The sequence below is a fragment of the Semicossyphus pulcher genome, unplaced genomic scaffold (genome assembly GCF_022749685.1).
Source record: "Semicossyphus pulcher isolate SPU_LCO1_2020_fin unplaced genomic scaffold, fSemPul1.0.p SCAF_5, whole genome shotgun sequence".
Lineage (NCBI taxonomy): Eukaryota > Metazoa > Chordata > Actinopteri > Labriformes > Labridae > Semicossyphus > Semicossyphus pulcher.
Window position 1 is genome coordinate 21,988,664 of NW_027211726.1, and position 21,607 is coordinate 22,010,270.

The window sequence follows — 21,607 nt, forward strand, 5'->3', positions numbered from 1 at the left end:
CTGCCTCATCAGAGACACTAACAAATCTGCCTACAGACAGGAGGTGGATCAGCTGGTCCTCTGGTGCGGTTAGAACCACCTGCAGCTCAACCTGCTCAAGACTGTGGAGACAACTGTGTACTTTAGCAGAAGTCCCCCGCCCTAATCCTCAACAGCACCGTGTCTACTGTGGACACCTCCAGGTTCCTGGGATCTACTATCTCCAAGGACCTGAAGTGGACCTTCCACCTAGACACCATCAGGAAAAAGGCCCAGTAGAGGATGTACTTCCTGAGATAGCTCAGGAAGTTCAATCTGCCTCGGGAGCTGCTGATCGTGTTTTACTCCGCCATCATTCAGTCTGCACGTCCATCACTGTTTGGTTTGGATCTGCCACCAAACAGGACAAGAACAGACTGCAACGGACAATCAGGTCTGCAGGGAGGATTATTGGCACAGGCCTGCCCTCATTCCAGGACTTATACCGGTCCAGGGTCAGGAAACAGATCCTGGGCACAGACTGTTTGAACTTCTCAGAGAGCACAGAGCACTGTACGCCAAAACAAGCAGACACAGGAACAGTTTCTTTCTGCACGCTGCCACTCTGATGAACAGCTAACTCAGCAAGAGTGTCAGGGACAATAAATGTGTAATAGCCTAATCAACTGTACATGTGAGTTGTACAAACATCCACTGTGCATGAGAAATATGTTATTTATCGTCATTGCTTAATTCACCCTCTTATCATGTTCCCACTACATCGAAGGTCAAACCACATTCGCTGTAAATACTACGACCACCTCTGATAACCTGATTCACAACCAAATTTATTTCTGCACCATTGCACCAGTCTCTAAGTATTTTTTTTTAATGTATATATATATATAAATAATTTGTAAAATATATTTGTATCCATAGGTCTGTATATAGCAGTTTTAGATCTACTTTTTTAGCATCTGAATGTCTGTGTTATCTTGTCTAACCTGTACATTGTGAGCAAAGAAAACCTGGAGTCAAATTCCTCGTATGTGCCCACATACTTGGCCAATAAAGCTGATTCTGAAGTGCATGTTTATTTCACTGTGTGTGCTGTTTATGGATGTAAATTGCCTCTTTAAAGCAGCTGCAGGAGTCTTATTCATTTATTAAAATGATATAGACCAACAGATTTGTGAACGGGATGCAGTATAGAACCGTCGCAATTATGCAAAGTCACGACAACACAGGGTTTTCCAGATATCTTTATGCAGGGCAATCTGGGTTTGGCACAATCATTCAAACAATAAAAGCAGTGTCATGGCCTCAAAGACGGCGCCGGCGCCAATGTCTTTTTTTTTGGACTTGACACTTGCTCGACTTAATGTCAATGTTGGTGGTCATACAATATTTACCTCTCATTTTACTATGTGAGCTTTGATACATCTCTCAGATAACACTCACCCATTCAGCGGTGACATATTTGTTGTATTTTGTTTTATAAGCCTTCAGCCGGTACAAAAAGCAGGATATGCTGTTACTGAGGCAACTTGATGGTAAGTCTTTGGTTTTATAAGGACAACAGGTGGGTCACTTCTTACCAGGGTTATCTGATGATAACTTATGCTGCACACCTAACCGGCTCCAGAGCAGGTTATGTTTGAGGCTTCAGGTGACAATGCGGCGTATGCTGGCAGTATGAAGGTATTAAGTACAGCTGCTGTTATAGTAACTGGTGCATGTATTAGTCAACAGGGATTGATGTACGATGCCATTTATCTCTGCACAAGAGCTTCTATGTTAACAATACCACAATTTGCCTGCAACCTAAATCTCACAGCCTGCAAACATCACGTTACATAGTTTGACACGGCATGTGTCTCTCAACTGTCTTCTACAGTCAAAAATTTGACAGAAACAGGACAGAAAGAGAAAATCAAACTTTAGGATTAAAGTTAGCTTAAGCTTCTGCTTTTGCAACACTAATATATTTATAGCAAAATGTAACATTCTTTCCCTTTTTAAAGCCAGAAAAATAAAAGCACAGTATCACATTTTACACTGTTCTTATAGGAACCAGAAACCCAGCAGGCTGACGTGACAGTGAACACTGTGAGAGAATCTCAGACGTCTTTGAGTTTGTCTTCGCCCTCTGGGTTCTCCAGCCAGTGTGGAGGCCAGCTGGCTTTGATGCTGGGCCGCTCCTTCAGCAGAGCGTAATACTCTGCAAGTTTGGGGTAACGCTCAGCAGACATCCTACAGAACACAAGACATTTGAGCTGCAGTGTCACAAACATGTGTCTTAGAGAAAATGCAAAAGGCTTCTCTAACTTACCCAAAATAGAAAAGATTAGCAACAGTTGGAAAAACAGTCACATCTGCCAGTGAGAAGGACGGCCCGGCCAGGTTAGAGCCGGAGCCCAGCTGGAAAAAAAGAGGTGCAAAATAGTAAATAGATATTTGTACTTTAGTATGTGTTAAATTTGTGTTTACTGTACAAACACTACCTTCTCCAGGTAACCCTCCCAGAGTTTGAGTTCAGTGGTAAGAGCCTCCTTGTTTCTCTTTAGAGCTGAGTCATGCCTCTCTCCTTCAGGGACGAACCACTCATAATAGGCAACACAATCTAAAAAAATAAAAAAAACACACATAAGATAGGTAGATAAGATACGGCTGGCAGTCACACAGGGTGTATGACTTTGCTCTAAGTATAGTATTTTTATACTTTCATAATTTATGGTTTATAGATCAACCTGCATAATTATTTTTTATTGTTTATTTTCTGAAAGCGGGTCACAAGTGTGCAGTTTCATAAAAAAACATTTACGTCTCCTAACATGGCCTGGCATTGTAGTTTTTAGCAAAAATACTAATACTCAAGTAAAAAACATATTTGTTTTTGCAGTTGATTAATACACATTTGTTGTAGAGAGTGTATTCTCTTTTATTCATGAGTTAATTTGTCTTACTGAGTTTTTCGTAGAAGGTGAGACCCTCAAACATGCGCTGGTACATCAGTGCTTGTTCTACCTGGCTGTCTGGGATCAGCTTGTTTCCCTGGGGCTTAAACTGACTCTGAAATTAAAGGACAAAACACACACACAATAAAGAATTGTTACACTTTATAGTGTCTGTAAAAGTGAATGGATAATTTTCAGTTGTTGGACACGCTCACTCACCTCCAGGTAAAAGCAGGCTGCGTAGGATTCATTCACGACGACATCACCATGTTTGAAGGTGGGGAGCTAAAACATCCAACAGGTTTAAACGTGAGCATGTAGGGTTTTTAGCGTTATAATAATATGTGCTGTCTTAATGCTAATGCTACTGGGAGCTAATTAAGGCAAGCTGCTGAGCTGAGGAGGAAAAAGTGGCTTTCCTTAATGTGTTTTCAGACAAAATATGGCGGTTAACCAATTTTTTTGCTATGTTTAGTGTTTCTAAAACAATAAGGTTAAAATTGTACAAATATTAAGTCAAAATAAGGGGTATTTAGTGCATTTGTTACCTTGAGCTGCTACAGCAAATCACATAGCCCTGTACTTGCAATAGACACATTCAAAATCCACATAATTAAGTCTTATCTTGTTTAGCCTACTGGTCAAATACATTACTCATAATATAATAGGACTTTAAGGACACTTAAAGCCTTGAGCTGACTTCGGCATGCCAGTAGCAGGCCTACACCGAATGTAAAATCCCTTTACTTTGCAGCTCTGCAGCTTGTTTGTCTGAAAGACGAGTCTGAAGTTTGCTTTTGATTCACAGCTTTGGAATTTCCCATTCCACCTGAAAAGAGACATAACACCTTTAGATGGCGTGGTTCAGTCATTTTAATACTAAAAATGCACTGAAAAACCTAACAAATAGGGGATGAATTGAAAACAAATAGAAATGGTCATTATCTAATACAATCCTGAATTTTGATCACTTTAATTCTGGCGATTTTATTTCATATCAACATCAAAACCTTTATTTCATCTATGAAAACTGAAAAAGGGCAATTTCAGTGGGGTTTTTTTGGGGGTTTTTTACATCCCAGACCACATTAGACCAGGTCCAGATTAAAAACCACTATACTTAGACATGTCAAATCTGGACTAAATTAACAAGGAGACTCCAAAGATTACTTAAAATCCAGTTTTAGTTTTGTGAAACCTTTACTTTATTTGAGAAAACTGATTTAAAAAAAAAAATCTGGATCTGGTATAATGCAGACTGGATTGAAAAATGACTGAACCACGCCGTGTTATGTCGCTTTTCAGGGAAATTCCAATCAGAAGCTGTGAATCGAAAGAAAAAGCAAGAAAACTTGTCAGTAGCAGGAAGTTCTTAAGTTAAAATTTTCCGGGGGAAAAAAACCCTTATTGATTAACTTTATACAAGTCGAATTAAAATACACATCAATATGATTCGATTAAGAGATTTTAGTTATGTCAGCAAGTATAACTTATTTTCCAGTACGCTGGAAAACTTTCCATAATAGCATGTCACCTAACAGAATGTCTATCTGGAATATAACGTGGGGTTGCACGATGCGTGTGCTATTAATAAAAGTTACAAGTGTAATAAGCTACACCTATCACAACGACATTTAGGGGAGGGAAATACAATGTTTAACTAACGTTATTTTAAGGGTTATGGTTGCTTCAGCTAGTTCCTACCTGTCCCCTTGGATTTATGTCCAACACTTCTTGAGACTTGTGCTCCATTTTCTCAAAGGAGAGCAGTTTTTGGTTGCATCCCTGCAGGTCCTTCTCCTCCAGAGCGATCATCACCCTCCAGCACGGAGGAGAGCCGGAGCCCCACAGCAGAGTCATGTCCTGGGCCATGGTTGTAACTTTAAGAGCCTTGAACTTGATTGTCACTATCACTTTCACTGCCACCAAAAATACAGTTGATTTATCTTCATTCGTTTCACAATTCAAGGAGATATCATACTATATTAAATGAGCGTGTTGCCACCTAGTGGTCAGGAGTAGATACTACACAGTATCCCCTTGCGTCTTTTCCTCAAACCCATATTTAAAAAATAAATAAATAAAATACTCTAGACGAAATTGTAAAAAAAAAAAACATTATTTAAATTATTTATTATTTCAAATTTGTCTTACTAACTTACTTAAGATTTAAAGTGACTTCCAGATAAACAATAACATGTTGAAGTTAATGTTTGTGTGTTTCGGATTTCCTTCAGGACTTCATAACCATTTGGGCTGTCCAGCCACTTTGAGGCTGGCTATAATGCTAGGTGGGTCCTTCAGCAGGGAGTAATATTTGGCTAGTTTCAGGTAACGTCCCAAAAGACAGCCTTAAAGAGACGAAACAAGGTAAAAATGTCACTGCAACAAGGCACTGTCGACTCATTATTCCATCATACACTGCAGAGTCACCGGCCCAGAAACGAAGGGCATATGCAACATTTGGAAAGACAATCACATTAGCCGAGGGGAAGTCTCCTGCCAGGTCAGAGCCCACCTGCACTAAGGATCTGTGAAGAGGATGTGTGTCAGCTCTTTCAGAGGCAGAAGATCAGGAAGGCACCAGGACCTGACGGTATGTCTCCCTCCAGCCTGAGAGTCTGTGCTGACCAGCTGGCCCCCATCTTCACCCAGATCTTCCTCTGAAACTACAGGCCGGTCGCCCTAACGTCTGTGGTCATGAAATCCTTTAAAAGACTGGTGTTGAGTCACTTGAAGGACATCACAGGTCCCCTGCTGGACCTTCTGCAATTTGCCTATCGGGCAAAAAGGTCGGTGGATGATGCGGTCAGCATGGGACTGCACTACATCCTGCATCACCTCGACTTCCCACAGACCTACACGAGGATCCTGTTTGTGGACTTCAGCTCGGCGTTCAACACCATCATCCCTGAAATCCTCCACCACAAACTCACCCAGCTCACTGTGCCAGCCCTCACCTACCAGTGGATTACCAACTCCCTGAGTGACAGGAGGCAGCAGGTGAGGCTGGGAAACATCACATCCAGCACCCAGACAATCAGCACTGGCCCCCCCCCCAGGGGTGTGTGCTCTCCCCACTGTTCTTCTCCCTCTACACTTATGACTGCACTTCAGGGCCCCCCTCTCTTAAACTCCTGGAGTTTGCAGACAACACGACGGTCATCTGCCTCATCAGAGACACTAACAAATCTGCCTACAGACAGGAGGTGGATCAGCTGGTCCTCTGGTGCGGTTAGAACCACCTGCAGCTCAACCTGCTCAAGACTGTGGAGACAACTGTGTACTTTAGCAGAAGTCCCCCGCCCTAATCCTCAACAGCACCGTGTCTACTGTGGACACCTCCAGGTTCCTGGGATCTACTATCTCCAAGGACCTGAAGTGGACCTTCCACCTAGACACCATCAGGAAAAAGGCCCAGTAGAGGATGTACTTCCTGAGATAGCTCAGGAAGTTCAATCTGCCTCGGGAGCTGCTGATCGTGTTTTACTCCGCCATCATTCAGTCTGCACGTCCATCACTGTTTGGTTTGGATCTGCCACCAAACAGGACAAGAACAGACTGCAACGGACAATCAGGTCTGCAGGGAGGATTATTGGCACAGGCCTGCCCTCATTCCAGGACTTATACCGGTCCAGGGTCAGGAAACAGATCCTGGGCACAGACTGTTTGAACTTCTCAGAGAGCACAGAGCACTGTACGCCAAAACAAGCAGACACAGGAACAGTTTCTTTCTGCACGCTGCCACTCTGATGAACAGCTAACTCAGCAAGAGTGTCAGGGACAATAAATGTGTAATAGCCTAATCAACTGTACATGTGAGTTGTACAAACATCCACTGTGCATGAGAAATATGTTATTTATCGTCATTGCTTAATTCACCCTCTTATCATGTTCCCACTACATCGAAGGTCAAACCACATTCGCTGTAAATACTACGACCACCTCTGATAACCTGATTCACAACCAAATTTATTTCTGCACCATTGCACCAGTCTCTAAGTATTTTTTTTTAATGTATATATATATATAAATAATTTGTAAAATATATTTGTATCCATAGGTCTGTATATAGCAGTTTTAGATCTACTTTTTTAGCATCTGAATGTCTGTGTTATCTTGTCTAACCTGTACATTGTGAGCAAAGAAAACCTGGAGTCAAATTCCTCGTATGTGCCCACATACTTGGCCAATAAAGCTGATTCTGAAGTGCATGTTTATTTCACTGTGTGTGCTGTTTATGGATGTAAATTGCCTCTTTAAAGCAGCTGCAGGAGTCTTATTCATTTATTAAAATGATATAGACCAACAGATTTGTGAACGGGATGCAGTATAGAACCGTCGCAATTATGCAAAGTCACGACAACACAGGGTTTTCCAGATATCTTTATGCAGGGCAATCTGGGTTTGGCACAATCATTCAAACAATAAAAGCAGTGTCATGGCCTCAAAGACGGCGCCGGCGCCAATGTCTTTTTTTTTGGACTTGACACTTGCTCGACTTAATGTCAATGTTGGTGGTCATACAATATTTACCTCTCATTTTACTATGTGAGCTTTGATACATCTCTCAGATAACACTCACCCATTCAGCGGTGACATATTTGTTGTATTTTGTTTTATAAGCCTTCAGCCGGTACAAAAAGCAGGATATGCTGTTACTGAGGCAACTTGATGGTAAGTCTTTGGTTTTATAAGGACAACAGGTGGGTCACTTCTTACCAGGGTTATCTGATGATAACTTATGCTGCACACCTAACCGGCTCCAGAGCAGGTTATGTTTGAGGCTTCAGGTGACAATGCGGCGTATGCTGGCAGTATGAAGGTATTAAGTACAGCTGCTGTTATAGTAACTGGTGCATGTATTAGTCAACAGGGATTGATGTACGATGCCATTTATCTCTGCACAAGAGCTTCTATGTTAACAATACCACAATTTGCCTGCAACCTAAATCTCACAGCCTGCAAACATCACGTTACATAGTTTGACACGGCATGTGTCTCTCAACTGTCTTCTACAGTCAAAAATTTGACAGAAACAGGACAGAAAGAGAAAATCAAACTTTAGGATTAAAGTTAGCTTAAGCTTCTGCTTTTGCAACACTAATATATTTATAGCAAAATGTAACATTCTTTCCCTTTTTAAAGCCAGAAAAATAAAAGCACAGTATCACATTTTACACTGTTCTTATAGGAACCAGAAACCCAGCAGGCTGACGTGACAGTGAACACTGTGAGAGAATCTCAGACGTCTTTGAGTTTGTCTTCGCCCTCTGGGTTCTCCAGCCAGTGTGGAGGCCAGCTGGCTTTGATGCTGGGCCGCTCCTTCAGCAGAGCGTAATACTCTGCAAGTTTGGGGTAACGCTCAGCAGACATCCTACAGAACACAAGACATTTGAGCTGCAGTGTCACAAACATGTGTCTTAGAGAAAATGCAAAAGGCTTCTCTAACTTACCCAAAATAGAAAAGATTAGCAACAGTTGGAAAAACAGTCACATCTGCCAGTGAGAAGGACGGCCCGGCCAGGTTAGAGCCGGAGCCCAGCTGGAAAAAAAGAGGTGCAAAATAGTAAATAGATATTTGTACTTTAGTATGTGTTAAATTTGTGTTTACTGTACAAACACTACCTTCTCCAGGTAACCCTCCCAGAGTTTGAGTTCAGTGGTAAGAGCCTCCTTGTTTCTCTTTAGAGCTGAGTCATGCCTCTCTCCTTCAGGGACGAACCACTCATAATAGGCAACACAATCTAAAAAAATAAAAAAAACACACATAAGATAGGTAGATAAGATACGGCTGGCAGTCACACAGGGTGTATGACTTTGCTCTAAGTATAGTATTTTTATACTTTCATAATTTATGGTTTATAGATCAACCTGCATAATTATTTTTTATTGTTTATTTTCTGAAAGCGGGTCACAAGTGTGCAGTTTCATAAAAAAACATTTACGTCTCCTAACATGGCCTGGCATTGTAGTTTTTAGCAAAAATACTAATACTCAAGTAAAAAACATATTTGTTTTTGCAGTTGATTAATACACATTTGTTGTAGAGAGTGTATTCTCTTTTATTCATGAGTTAATTTGTCTTACTGAGTTTTTCGTAGAAGGTGAGACCCTCAAACATGCGCTGGTACATCAGTGCTTGTTCTACCTGGCTGTCTGGGATCAGCTTGTTTCCCTGGGACTTAAACTGACTCTGAAATTAAAGGACAAAACACACACACAATAAAGAATTGTTACACTTTATAGTGTCTGTAAAAGTGAATGGATAATTTTCAGTTGTTGGACACGCTCACTCACCTCCAGGTAAAAGCAGGCTGCGTAGGATTCATTCACGACGACATCACCATGTTTGAAGGTGGGGAGCTAAAACATCCAACAGGTTTAAACGTGAGCATGTAGGGTTTTTAGCGTTATAATAATATGTGCTGTCTTAATGCTAATGCTACTGGGAGCTAATTAAGGCAAGCTGCTGAGCTGAGGAGGAAAAAGTGGCTTTCCTTAATGTGTTTTCAGACAAAATATGGCGGTTAACCAATTTTTTTGCTATGTTTAGTGTTTCTAAAACAATAAGGTTAAAATTGTACAAATATTAAGTCAAAATAAGGGGTATTTAGTGCATTTGTTACCTTGAGCTGCTACAGCAAATCACATAGCCCTGTACTTGCAATAGACACATTCAAAATCCACATAATTAAGTCTTATCTTGTTTAGCCTACTGGTCAAATACATTACTCATAATATAATAGGACTTTAAGGACACTTAAAGCCTTGAGCTGACTTCGGCATGCCAGTAGCAGGCCTACACCGAATGTAAAATCCCTTTACTTTGCAGCTCTGCAGCTTGTTTGTCTGAAAGACGAGTCTGAAGTTTGCTTTTGATTCACAGCTTTGGAATTTCCCATTCCACCGGAAAAGAGACATAACACCTTTAGATGGCGTGGTTCAGTCATTTTAATACTAAAAATGCACTGAAAAACCTAACAAATAGGGGATGAATTGAAAACAAATAGAAATGGTCATTATCTAATACAATCCTGAATTTTGATCACTTTAATTCTGGCGATTTTATTTCATATCAACATCAAAACCTTTATTTCATCTATGAAAACTGAAAAAGGGCAATTTCAGTGGGGGTTTTTTGGGTTTTTTTTACATCCCAGACCACATTAGACCAGGTCCAGATTAAAAACCACTATACTTAGACATGTCAAATCTGGATTAAATTAACAAGGAGACTCCAAAGATGACTTAAAATCCAGTTTTAGTTTTGTGAAACCTTTACTTTATTTGAGAAAACTGATTTAAAAAAAAAAATCTGGATCTGGTATAATGCAGACTGGATTGAAAAATGACTGAACCACGCCGTGTTATGTCGCTTTTCAGGGAAATTCCAATCAGAAGCTGTGAATCGAAAGAAAAAGCAAGAAAACTTGTCAGTAGCAGGAAGTTCTTAAGTTAAAATTTTCCGGGGGAAAAAAACCCTTATTGATTAACTTTATACAAGTCGAATTAAAATACACATCAATATGATTCGATTAAGAGATTTTAGTTATGTCAGCAAGTATAACTTATTTTCCAGTACGCTGGAAAACTTTCCATAATAGCATGTCACCTAACAGAATGTCTATCTGGAATATAACGTGGGGTTGCACGATGCGTGTGCTATTAATAAAAGTTACAAGTGTAATAAGCTACACCTATCACAACGACATTTAGGGGAGGGAAATACAATGTTTAACTAACGTTATTTTAAGGGTTATGGTTGCTTCAGCTAGTTCCTACCTGTCCCCTTGGATTTATGTCCAACACTTCTTGAGACTTGTGCTCCATTTTCTCAAAGGAGAGCAGTTTTTGGTTGCATCCCTGCAGGTCCTTCTCCTCCAGAGCGATCATCACCCTCCAGCACGGAGGAGAGCCGGAGCCCCACAGCAGAGTCATGTCCTGGGCCATGGTTGTAACTTTAAGAGCCTTGAACTTGATTGTCACTATCACTTTCACTGCCACCAAAAATACAGTTGATTTATCTTCATTCGTTTCACAATTCAAGGAGATATCATACTATATTAAATGAGCGTGTTGCCACCTAGTGGTCAGGAGTAGATACTACAACGTTATCCCCTAATGGCTTTTCCTTATCATTAGACTTTTTGCCCATTCAAAAAACAAAAACACAATTCCAATTTCTCTTCAAAATTGTCTCTTTAATCAATTTGGCATTTAAATCAACTGCCAGATGTACAATCAAATAGTGAAATCAATGTTTTTGTTTCAGAGATCCTTTGGGTAACGTCTAACAGACAGCCTTAAAGAAGGGAAACAAGGTAAACATGTTACTGAAAACAAAATACTCAGCTCATTATTCCATCATACACTGCAGAGTCACCTACCCAAAACAAAGATCATATACAATGTTTGTAAAGACAGTTACATCAGCCAAGGAGAAGGCTCCTGCCAGGTAAGAGCCTGCAGCCACCTTGATGCAAAAATCAAATGGAAGAAACACCGCTTTTAGAGTAGTGTGTGTATATACTGTGTGTTTATTTTATTGTGTGTGCTACCATCTGCAGGTTACCCTCCCAGAGTGTGAGTTCAGTGGCCAGAGCGTCCCTGTTTCTCTTCATACATTCTACATCAGTGCTTGCTCTGCAGGGCCATCAGGGATCAATTTGTTGCCCTGTGACTTGAACTGATTCTTTCACAAGCAAAGAAATAGAAAACCAGGCCTATTTTTTGTACAGTTAAATATTTCATACATTCTACCTCCAGGTATAAACATGCTGCACAGGACTCATTCAGTTTGTTGTCTCCATGTTTGAAGGTTGGGATCTGGCAGTTTGAAATATGTTTGCACATTTGTTTTGTTTTACTTGATGATTTCTTGATTTGTTAATATTCTGTCCTCTAGGGTTGATTTCCAAGACTTCCTGGGATTTGTACTCATCTTTCTCAAAAGACAGCAGCTTGCGTTTGTAGCCCTGCAGCTTCATTCCCTCCAGAGTGATCATAACTAGCCAGCAGGGAGTGGATCCGGCCGCCCACGGCAGACTCATCGACGCGGCCATGGTCAGAAGCTAATTCAGTGACACTAAGTGACTCAACATTGAACTGCACAAGAATATTGAGCGTGCAGCGTATGGCACTTTTCGAATTAATCCAACGGTTGTGAGCTCTGAGCTGTGAAGAAGAATGACATGCACACTTGAAGATTCATTCAATACTTTTTGTTTTTTTATTGCAGAATGTGTATACACAGCATTTCAAGTGAAAGTTTATGTAACCGTGGTTTCATGTTCAGCTCACCACATGGTATTTACGCAGTGACATTTCTGAGTTCTTGTTGTACTGTTGGAGGAGCATGTATTTCAGCTGGGACTTAAATGATCCACAAACTGTTCAAGTTCATACAAAGTGACACAGAGCTCAGATGTCCAGATCTCCTCTCTCAGCACAGAGCCGCACTTTGAAAACACATATTTCAGCTCTGAACACTTTTTATTTATTTGATCTTTTATTACAATTCACAGAATAGCCTCCTTCCCCCCCCTTCTCTCACACTATAATACAAGTTTCTACAGAAATTACAAAAATAATACATCACATGAACCGCACTAAACATGCACACTGTAGTACTACAGTATTTAGTACCTGGCAGCTGAAAAGGGCATTTACACATTTGACGCAGAATTCTCTGCACGTCCTTCAAAATAGATCATTAAAATTGAAAAAATGTCTTCATCTTTTTGTCTTTTTACACTTAACAGAAAGTTCCTCTGAGATTCAAACGTCCTTTTTCTGTGTTTTGATCAGTTTCAGCTTGAGAAACTGTTAAAGTCGAGTAAGGTGCAAGATGTGAGATTTGCAAATAAATACAACAATTTTGCCAAAATAAAAAACTTCATGATAATCAACACTCATAAGGATATAACTTTGTCGATGAACGTGACACCTGTGAGTTATCTGAGAAGTAGGTGGAGCGTGAAGCAAGAGGGAGAGGTGGCATGAAGGTACAGCGTTGTCCCTTTTAAATGAAAGGCACACATCAGAATGAAAACCTTTCACGTTCCTACTAAACAACTCGTCACTTGTCAAACGTGCAGCTGCAGAAGCAAACATTTGCCTTTTTATAAAAGGATTATTCTTAGTAAGCCTCTTTGTTTTTAGGTCATCTCTTGGGATTCTGGATAAGAGAGCAAACACAACTTCCTCTTCAGCCTGTTAATCTTTGTAACTGAATTCACAGCTTAGATAAATGAAAAATGGTGACGTCACAGCTGCAGACACTCACAAGCAAATTATCCCTTTGGACTAATTTCAAATGTTTAGATAAATAAAAATGTCTCAGTTGAGTTTGGATGCAGCATCACCAAATTTCATTTCTTCTCCTTAATCAACTCATTCTCTTTCTTCACTTCCTTTTCTTCTTTGTGTTGCATTAAAAACACACCTTCATGGCTGCAGCGTAATCACTCAGACACGTCAGGCAAAATTAGCAGCTGGCAAAAACCTAAAGGGGTTTGTGACTGGTGGAAAAATGACCCTGAAACGTGTGGCGAAGGCGGAAAGCTGATGGAAAGTCGCTTTAGTGATTTTAGCTGTTTCCACTGCTGACGGGACAGACGAGAGGCTGGATGATCACATCTATGCATCCGGAGAATCGGTTAGTCCTAAAGCGAGAGCTTCCTCTGGTGTCAGACCGTTCTTCAGAGTCCGCCTCACTGTGGCAAGAGAAGAGAAGAGAAGAGAAGGAGGTTATAACATTTTTTTGTGCTCAAACTGATGGTGTGTCTTAGTTCAATAGTACATACCAAGGGCCTGATTCACGAGAGGATTGCGTGGCTTTTGCGCCTGCTAAACCTGTGCAAATGACGCAAGCACATTCATTCCCCAAGCACACACAGAGGGTTGAATGCACCCTAAAGTGCGCTGCAGAGCGAACAGCGTCACTGTGCTCCGGTGCCATTTGCGCGTATTTAAATGAGTCATTATGCAGACATTCTGGGTAAATTTGGCCCCTTTCTATGCAAATGAGCCTTGTGGCAAAAAGCACCTAATTCACAAAGACCATTATTATAATCGGGAGACCAATCAGTCCGGGACTGTGCGAGGCTCAGCCATAATACACAGGCCCAGACACAGGCAGACAGTCTGGAGCTGTTACGCATGACAGGGATTTATTATATGGACGAGCTGCTGTTGCACGCTGGTTTAAAAAAATGAAGGTGCGTTGCAGTGACAGTGAAACCGGTAAACACCTGTGAAGTCTGGACTTCGCAATAAACTGTTAAAAGAGCCGCCCCCTCCTCTCCCTGCTCATAATCGATCTGTGCATGGGGTTTTGATCCGTCTGTGTGCGCTCAACTGATGCCTGAGAGCGCAGCACCGCGCAGCAGAGTTGCAGAAAGCTCCACTCTGCACGGAACTGCAAAACTTCATGGGAGTGTTTGCACTTGAATATCAAGCAATTTGCTTTGTGAATCAGACCTTGAGCGGAGCAGATATGGTGCTATCAATGGCCGCAGTTCATTCTGAGTGAATTTCCCCCCTAACAGTATACAGTATGTACTTAAAACCAAGCTTCATAATATACTTAATTACTTGTTTATATTAACAACTGTTTTATACTTTTAGATTTTAAGCTCTCCTCTATAGCCACAGGTAGGGGTTACTTTTCTAGTCTGAGTTCACTGAACGTTTATTTTTTAGGTGTCACATTTACTGCTTTGTGGGAACATTTTGTAATTCAACATACAGAACATAAGCAAAAGCTGCTGAGGATAGGTTCATGGTGTATTTAGGACATGACCTACATGACTTGCGGTTGGCTCTGGACCTCCTCCTCTCTCGGGGCTGAGCTCTGGTTCCTGGACCCTGAGTGGCCGACCTCACTATACGCTCCATGATTTCATCTGCTGCGTCGTCCCCACAGATCTGAGGGTCCTCCGCGGCCGGCGTCCACGCCTGCATAGTGCGACCTGAACACAGAGCAGTACGGAACAATCTTACATATGAACACAAAAAGCTTATAAATAAGACTCTTATTCTGAACTTCTCCTTGTGACCCTGTCAGGAACTTCCTGTCGCCCTCACCTCCCCGTCCAGGCCGGGATCTTGTCCGTGTCCGAAGCCCGGGTACTCCGCTGGCCTCCTTGTCGCCGCCGCTGAGGCTGGTCCTCAGCACAGCCTTCATGTTCTCGTGCTCTGCAGCATCCTCAGAGTGGCCCAGACCCTGAGGCTGCTCGCTCTCCTGGCTGCCACTAGGGGCGCTGCTGTTGCTGCTGGAGCCATAGCGAGCACACTGAAGGGGAGAGAGAGAGCAAAAGAGAGTAAGGATCTGACAACCTGTAGTTTAACTGTGTCAGGCTTTGACTCAGACATGCCAAAGCTGAGGCATCCAAACATCCAACCTGTAAAGATCACAACCCCTACTCCCTTCATGAGTCACACAGTTAGATGTTAAAATCATTGAAAAGGAAAACTTTGAGTTAAAGAGGTCCAGTCAGGGTAAGTAGTTTCATGCACAAACACATGCATGTTGATACCTCACTCTCCTCTTCATCATCAGACTACAGGGGAAAGAAAGAGTGAAGAAAATGAAAGTAAAGAAGTGAAAAACAGCTCTGGATGTGCAAAGAGAAGAACAAGTAAACAGAGTCTGAGTGTGTGCTTGTGTAGTGGATTCTGTGTGATGCTCACTGGTGCGTTGACGTCCATGATCATCTTCCCTCGGGTCTTGTTGCGTTCGCGGTGGTCGGCTCGTTTCTGTTTCTGCTGCAGCACGCGGTCTCGGGTCGTTCGGTACTCCAGAGCAAACTCACTGAGGATTTTACTGAACCTGTGGACGCTGACCTCCCTCACGCTGTAGGCCGGGTGACCGAGGTACAGCAGGAACGAATGGAACCTGGGGAACACGAAGACAGTACAATACATTTGAGATATTAACTCTTCAGTTATTAAACTGTGTGCTTTGTTTATTTAATGTGATTGTAGCTTCTTTTATTCTTAATTTCTTCTTATTATTTACCATCAACTCATAGCTAAAAATAATTACCTGTAGTATGTTATAGTCTAGTCTACATTCTATACATAGGTATCAATATTTCACTAGTTACAATCAGAAATTGATAATGCTACTCTGAACTGGAGTAAAGAAAAAAACTCATTTGGTTGCTCTCACCTGTTGATGATCCTGCGGTGAACGATCTTTAGGATGATGATCCTCTCTGCACAGTCTTTGAGGAAGTCAGACATCTTCTGCTTCAGCTGGGGCTTCATCTCATGCTTGGCGATCACCTTCAGGTGGTCCCATGAGGCTTTGCAGCGGCGCTCCATCTGACACAGGTTCTCCTGCAGCTGGTCGAAATCCACCTGATGGAAGAGAGAGATATGAATGAGGGTTTTGTGGAGGGAGGGTCATCCAAAACAATGTTCATCCAAAACAAAATGTAGGAAGTCCAAGTGATTGTATGTCATCCCTCTTTACAGCTGCACTGTTAAACATCATACAGGAAAAAAGTGGAATCACCCAATACTTAAACATTTGAGGGAAAGAAGTGCTAAATATTTACCATCATTAACTACCGGTAATTGAAAGACTTCACAGCATGCATTGTTTAGGAGCTTTTATTGTTTGAAAAAAACACATATAATTTAAACTTGCTGAAATCCTTTGACACATGTGAAGTTAAGTCACGGTTGTTCCCTATGAAATTAATCAAACAATGCTAATCAGGATCAATGTTAGTATTCACTTTACTCCATACTGTAAAACTTACTTAAAAACTTAAAGTGATAATCTTGGAGATTTTCATTTAAATAAATGTCTGTTAAGTCACTATCTGTCACCGACTGATGGCCCACTGATGAAAGCCTTTGCATTCAGTATATAGTATTATTATGGACTGGGTGTCTGTAGCGACTTTCACAGAAAAAATGAGAAGCGATGCCCAGTTAGTGACACGTTTTCCATCACCCAGCAGTGGTTGGTCTGCCAGAGAGGGTAGGCGGAGCTAAGCGGCTGCTTTTCCCATCTCTGCAAGTGTTGCGAGTAAACAGTAATCTATTATGGCTGAACAAACAAAGAAAAGATCGATGACTACAGATACAACTTCAAAAATAAGTGAAAATCCAAAGAAAAAGAAACAAATTCAACGCTCAGATGAAGGCAAAGCGACCGTCAGTGAGGAAAATCAAGAGTTACAACCGGAGCCAACCGTGGACGTCACACATGCAACACTGTCTGGATATGTGGGAAGTGTGCTCCCGCAATTAAAGCAGATGGGGAAGTTATGCTTTCGAACTATGCAAGGCAAGTTTATTTATAAAGCACCATTCATACATAAAGCAATTCAAAGTGCTTTACACAACTAGCTTAAAAATGTTTTACAGTGTGATGATGAAATTAATTATATATGCAAGCTTTCCCTTAGTGAATTCGGATATTACCTTAGCAGATCGGGTGATGGCTCCGATCTCCGAGTAGAGGTCGGTACTCTGAGGGAAGTTCTCCACCACCACAGAGCACACGTGATGCAGCAGAGACTGCTTGTGAACCGTGTCCTTCACCTCTGGAACCTTCTCTAAATACGTCATCTCGAAGCCTTTAGCCTGGACACAAGGACGCACAGATTACTTACAAAACCTTCTTATGTAATGACTTTGAAACTTTTACAAAAAAACTCTTAGTGGTTTATCAGAACAAAAAGCAGGGAGCATGTCTGTGGAAGTGTTACAGCTGCATCTGCTCCTACCAAACTCAAGTAGCTAATATGTGATGTAATTTTCAATCAACAAATTACAGGCTTAGAAAATCCTCACTCCATTATTATCACTAACTATCTCTTCAATACCTACAAACTACTACAAACAAAGGCAGCTTGTCATTATGTCTCCATATAATGATGTGACCCTGTAACAGACGTGACTCACATTAGTGCCATTGAGGAAGTTCCCGATAGAGAGCAGCGTGGAGAGGATGTAGCGCAGAGTTTTGTTCTTCTCCAGCTGCTCCATACCCTCCTTCAGATCCTGCAGCGGCTCTGCTACTTCCTGAGAGGAGGAAAACACACACAAACACAGACACACACACATCATTTGTTGAGTCAATTATGGCTGACAAACACATGTGTTTTATGCGTCTGCAGTTACATAAGCGGAGCACAGGTGCACCTTGTGTGCCACCACAAATCATCTGTGCTTGTTTGCGGTCATGAGGGGTTGTTTAAAGGTTCTTGTCTCGGTCAGCCTTCTCCATCAAACATGCTTCTGATTATATCAAGTGTTTGTTGTTGTGCAGGAGGTTCTCTTGTGTGCATGTGTTTGTGTGCCTGCATGGTATGCTGCCCTCCATTAAGCTTCCCACAACCAAACCGTCCCGCAGAGTCAAGTCAGGAACACCGCTCTGCCGAACCTGCGCTCGGGAATCGTTCCTTTCATGGAGAGATTAAAGACGACTGCATCCTGCGGAAAGCCGTAAAATTTACAGGAGAGAAACGCAGCGGCTGCATGTTTCTCATTCTCTGCGTTTCGACTTTGAACTTGTACTCCTGGGCGCATTCTCCGCTCGAGCAACACATGGTGTGCCAGAAAAAGATGAGGTGCTGCTAATAAGGGTGCATATTTTGTTATGTTATGATGTAACTATGTTGATGTTTAGCGGATGTTGTTTGTACTAAAAGGGATGTTGATACTAGGCATAACACACACACTTAAATACACACATGCTGTGCACATTTACTCAAACCTTTATGGTGCAGAGTTCTTTTGGCTTCACATGTGAATGTCTGTTTCTGCTTTCACAAAAACTAAATTTGCTTGCTCACAATGAAATAAATGTGAGTTTGAGAAATCTTCCTTTATCTTTTTTCAAACTGCCCCACGTTTAAACAGACCTTCTCTGTCGCTTCGTAGTCCATCTTGAAGGCCCAGAGTTGGAGTCTGGCGGAGAGCTCGCTGATGGAGGACAGAGTGAGGAGGAACTGCTCCGCTGAGCCCAGAGGGAGATCAGGGTTGGCCAGCTGGGCCTCCTGGATCTTCTGCTTCTCCTCCTCTGTGGGGATCATCGTCAGGATTTTCTGAGGGCGAAGACAGAGTGATGTCAGACAGGACAGCAGTATATGACTAAAGCGGGGTATACACTGCATGATAATCGGGCCAATTTTGGGCCCAATTCCTCCCTTCAGACAATCGTAAGCAAAGTCCAGATTTTTGATGGTTCTAAAGATTATCTCTCCAGATGTTCCTGTGGTGTGAGGGATGGTAGGAGTGATTTTACTTCCCCGGATTTGCTGGGAAGGCTGTCATACAGGCTGTTTACTCTAAAGTCTTGTTTGACCGTGAGAGTTTTGTGAGATTTCTAGTTTCTGGTTGTTGGTGAATGGAATCTGTTAGTGTGTGGTGTGCTGTTTTGGTGTAATCATTACACTCAACACACTATAGGAACTATACTGTTAAATCTATGATTATATATCGCCATGTGTGGGATCTCTCACATTTTCAAGATCTGTTAAGATTTGAAAAATCTTTTAGTGTGGGCCAGGCATAACAGGGGTTATATAGAAGTTTCAATCATCGTCATCAGGTATCTCTCACCTCGATGCCCTCCTTGTTGAGCGCGTACTCGTCAAAGTTAAGGATGGCCGTCTTGATGGTGCGGGGAGGAGGCAGCACCGTCAGACCGATGTTGATGGCGTTGCTCCTCTTGGAATCCAAAACGATGATCTCCTGACGCTTCCCGTCTGCTGCTGTTTTCTGTTAGGCAAAAAACACAAAGCAGTTCAGTGATGGGAGCACCTTTTTCTCCCTCCGTCTCTTTGCTCTGTGTGGTCTGCTTTATGCGCTTGTAAGGATTAGAGGATCATCACTCGGGTTACATTAACTGCAGCTGTGGAAACTATATGGTTAGAAGGAGCAGGAAATGCCATTACAGGTGAGGTCGATACAGTGTGTGTTGATGTGGGTGTTTTTATTGGTCTGCAGTCTTTGTGTCACTGTATATGAACATGTGACCTGACCAATACTAGAGGCCAGCGTACGCTATAAAAGGAAGGAAGTTGTTGTATGTCACCATGTAAAAGTGTAACAGAGTAGGTGGTAAGACCTGGTTACTGGATACTGGCCATATGGAGCCTTAAGACTAACACTGCAACACTTAGACTATTGAGCGGTTACATGTTAGCGTTTATGCTGTTACATGTAAGACTAACATCTCTAAACTTCCCTTACTACTTTACATTTCTCAAACAAACTAATATTCATTCAAATGTATTTGTAGTACTTAAAAATACTGTATAATACACGATCCCGTAAAACTGAAAAGATGAAAGTTCTTGATTTTTTTCTATGCATCGTGCTGTAGTAACCGGAAAGACAATGGATGAAAGACTGATCCTTGCTGTGTGTGACTTCCCGCAGTTTTATAACCACTTTTTAAACAGTTATAGGGACATTAACAGGAGGGCCTTTGCATGGCAGAGTATCAGCTTCAGATGAAAATGCTTCATAGTTTTAGTCACATTTTAGTACATTTTACCCTTCATAGTTTTAGTCCAGTTTTAGTCAGAACGTGTTCTCTCTTTAAACTAATTAAATTAGCTTAATACAGGTTCAATGTGCTGTGAAGCGCTGTCCTTGCATTAATTGTTTGCTGACAATGTTCTCCGGGTAGCTGAGGTTATGTGTGTAAATGGTAACTTCTGTAACGTACTGTTATGCATGTAAAGACAGAACGAAGCCGTGGAGTTACAGTATTTCTCATCTCTCTTTTAACCTTGAAAACTAGCACATAGAAAACACAAATATACCAATTTGTTCCAGCCATGTGGGTTAAATCTTATGTGAAGTTGGTTGAAGCTGTTTTTAATAACTAAAACACATACTTCACATTCTTATTGGTCAGGTAAGAAAACCATAGAACTTAAAGGAGGGACCAAACAAGAGTCAGCCAATGCAATAATAAAGCTGTGCTATTCCACCTCGGATGGCTTCAGCATTCAGGTGGTCCTCTATATCTTTCACTCTCTCATTAAGGACAGCTTTGCTTGAGCCATTCCGATACTAGAGCTGCAGACCACCGTCATACTGACACATTACGTGCAGACCAGAAGCCGGGCCGAGGTGAGCTATTCACTTTATCGTCTGTAATGGAAGTTGTGGTTTTGAAGCGGTGGCTCAGGAGTTCAAAGTGTAAGAAGCCTGCTTTTAGCTTCCCGTCTTAGCAGACCATACTTTTCTTATTTAGAGGCTTTAGGCGAATCGTGAGGGATTCAAAACTTTCATGTTTGATCAGGATCAGAAGACACGTGACTTCGCTTACCACTTAAAACAACAACTTTAAAGTGCTGAAGATAATTGACACTAAACCCTGGGCTGTGTGGCAGGCGAAGGAGCGGTGTTTTGATGAAACAGCAGCCACTGAAGGACAAAACAGAAAGTATCGTACCCCTGCCAAACTTCTGCCGTTTACACGAGAAGCTTTTTTGAATATGTTACAAACATAAAGTGGTGCATTAAGAATTTCATACACAAATTGTGGTTTACCTTTGTTACTGGTATTTCCTTTGATTTGGACTCAAACAGGTGTTCCAGTTTGGCCGTGTCCAACTTTATGGGTTCAAGTTTGGACCAGAGCGAGTCTCCACTCCGCTTGTAGTCCCTGTACTGAGAGTCTGTCGGACGCACCTGATCGCAAACAG

The 21,607-nt window shown here is 41.7% G+C and overlaps 3 protein-coding genes and 1 pseudogene across 3 annotated transcripts in view; all 4 read right to left on the reverse strand.

Annotated features, from left to right (window-relative positions):
* Positions 1–1,205: 1,205 nt before the first annotated feature.
* On the reverse strand, positions 1,206–4,851 carry LOC138608759 (glutathione S-transferase A-like). Its single transcript, XM_069681322.1, has 6 exons — positions 4,620–4,851; positions 3,135–3,200; positions 2,925–3,030; positions 2,463–2,581; positions 2,291–2,379; positions 1,206–2,211 (listed from the first exon to the last, which is right to left on the reverse strand). Exons 1-6 carry the CDS (start codon positions 4,785–4,787, stop codon positions 2,079–2,081), a joined length of 681 nt encoding a protein of 226 aa, XP_069537423.1. The 5' UTR covers positions 4,788–4,851; the 3' UTR covers positions 1,206–2,078.
* Positions 4,852–7,286: 2,435 nt separating this feature from the next.
* On the reverse strand, positions 7,287–10,932 carry LOC138608750 (glutathione S-transferase A-like). Its single transcript, XM_069681312.1, has 6 exons — positions 10,701–10,932; positions 9,216–9,281; positions 9,006–9,111; positions 8,544–8,662; positions 8,372–8,460; positions 7,287–8,292 (listed from the first exon to the last, which is right to left on the reverse strand). The coding sequence occupies exons 1-6, from the start codon at positions 10,866–10,868 to the stop codon at positions 8,160–8,162; spliced, it is 681 nt and encodes a 226-aa protein (XP_069537413.1). The 5' UTR covers positions 10,869–10,932; the 3' UTR covers positions 7,287–8,159.
* A 369-nt stretch (positions 10,933–11,301) lies between these two features.
* On the reverse strand, positions 11,302–11,980 carry LOC138609432 (glutathione S-transferase A-like; annotated as a pseudogene).
* A 154-nt stretch (positions 11,981–12,134) lies between these two features.
* fhod3a (formin homology 2 domain containing 3a) overlaps positions 12,135–21,607 on the reverse strand; it is a 69,761-nt gene continuing 60,288 nt past the window's right edge. The window contains exons 18-28 of the mRNA XM_069681374.1: positions 21,453–21,593; positions 19,506–19,664; positions 18,806–18,988; positions 17,844–17,963; positions 17,361–17,522; positions 16,093–16,283; positions 15,612–15,816; positions 15,458–15,481; positions 15,006–15,213; positions 14,726–14,890; positions 12,135–13,633 (exon numbers count right to left, since the gene is read on the reverse strand). Of these exons, the coding sequence (XP_069537475.1) occupies positions 13,557–13,633; positions 14,726–14,890; positions 15,006–15,213; positions 15,458–15,481; positions 15,612–15,816; positions 16,093–16,283; positions 17,361–17,522; positions 17,844–17,963; positions 18,806–18,988; positions 19,506–19,664; positions 21,453–21,593 (1,635 nt within the window). The 3' untranslated portion in view covers positions 12,135–13,556. The remainder of the gene's footprint in view (positions 13,634–14,725; positions 14,891–15,005; positions 15,214–15,457; positions 15,482–15,611; positions 15,817–16,092; positions 16,284–17,360; positions 17,523–17,843; positions 17,964–18,805; positions 18,989–19,505; positions 19,665–21,452; positions 21,594–21,607) is intronic.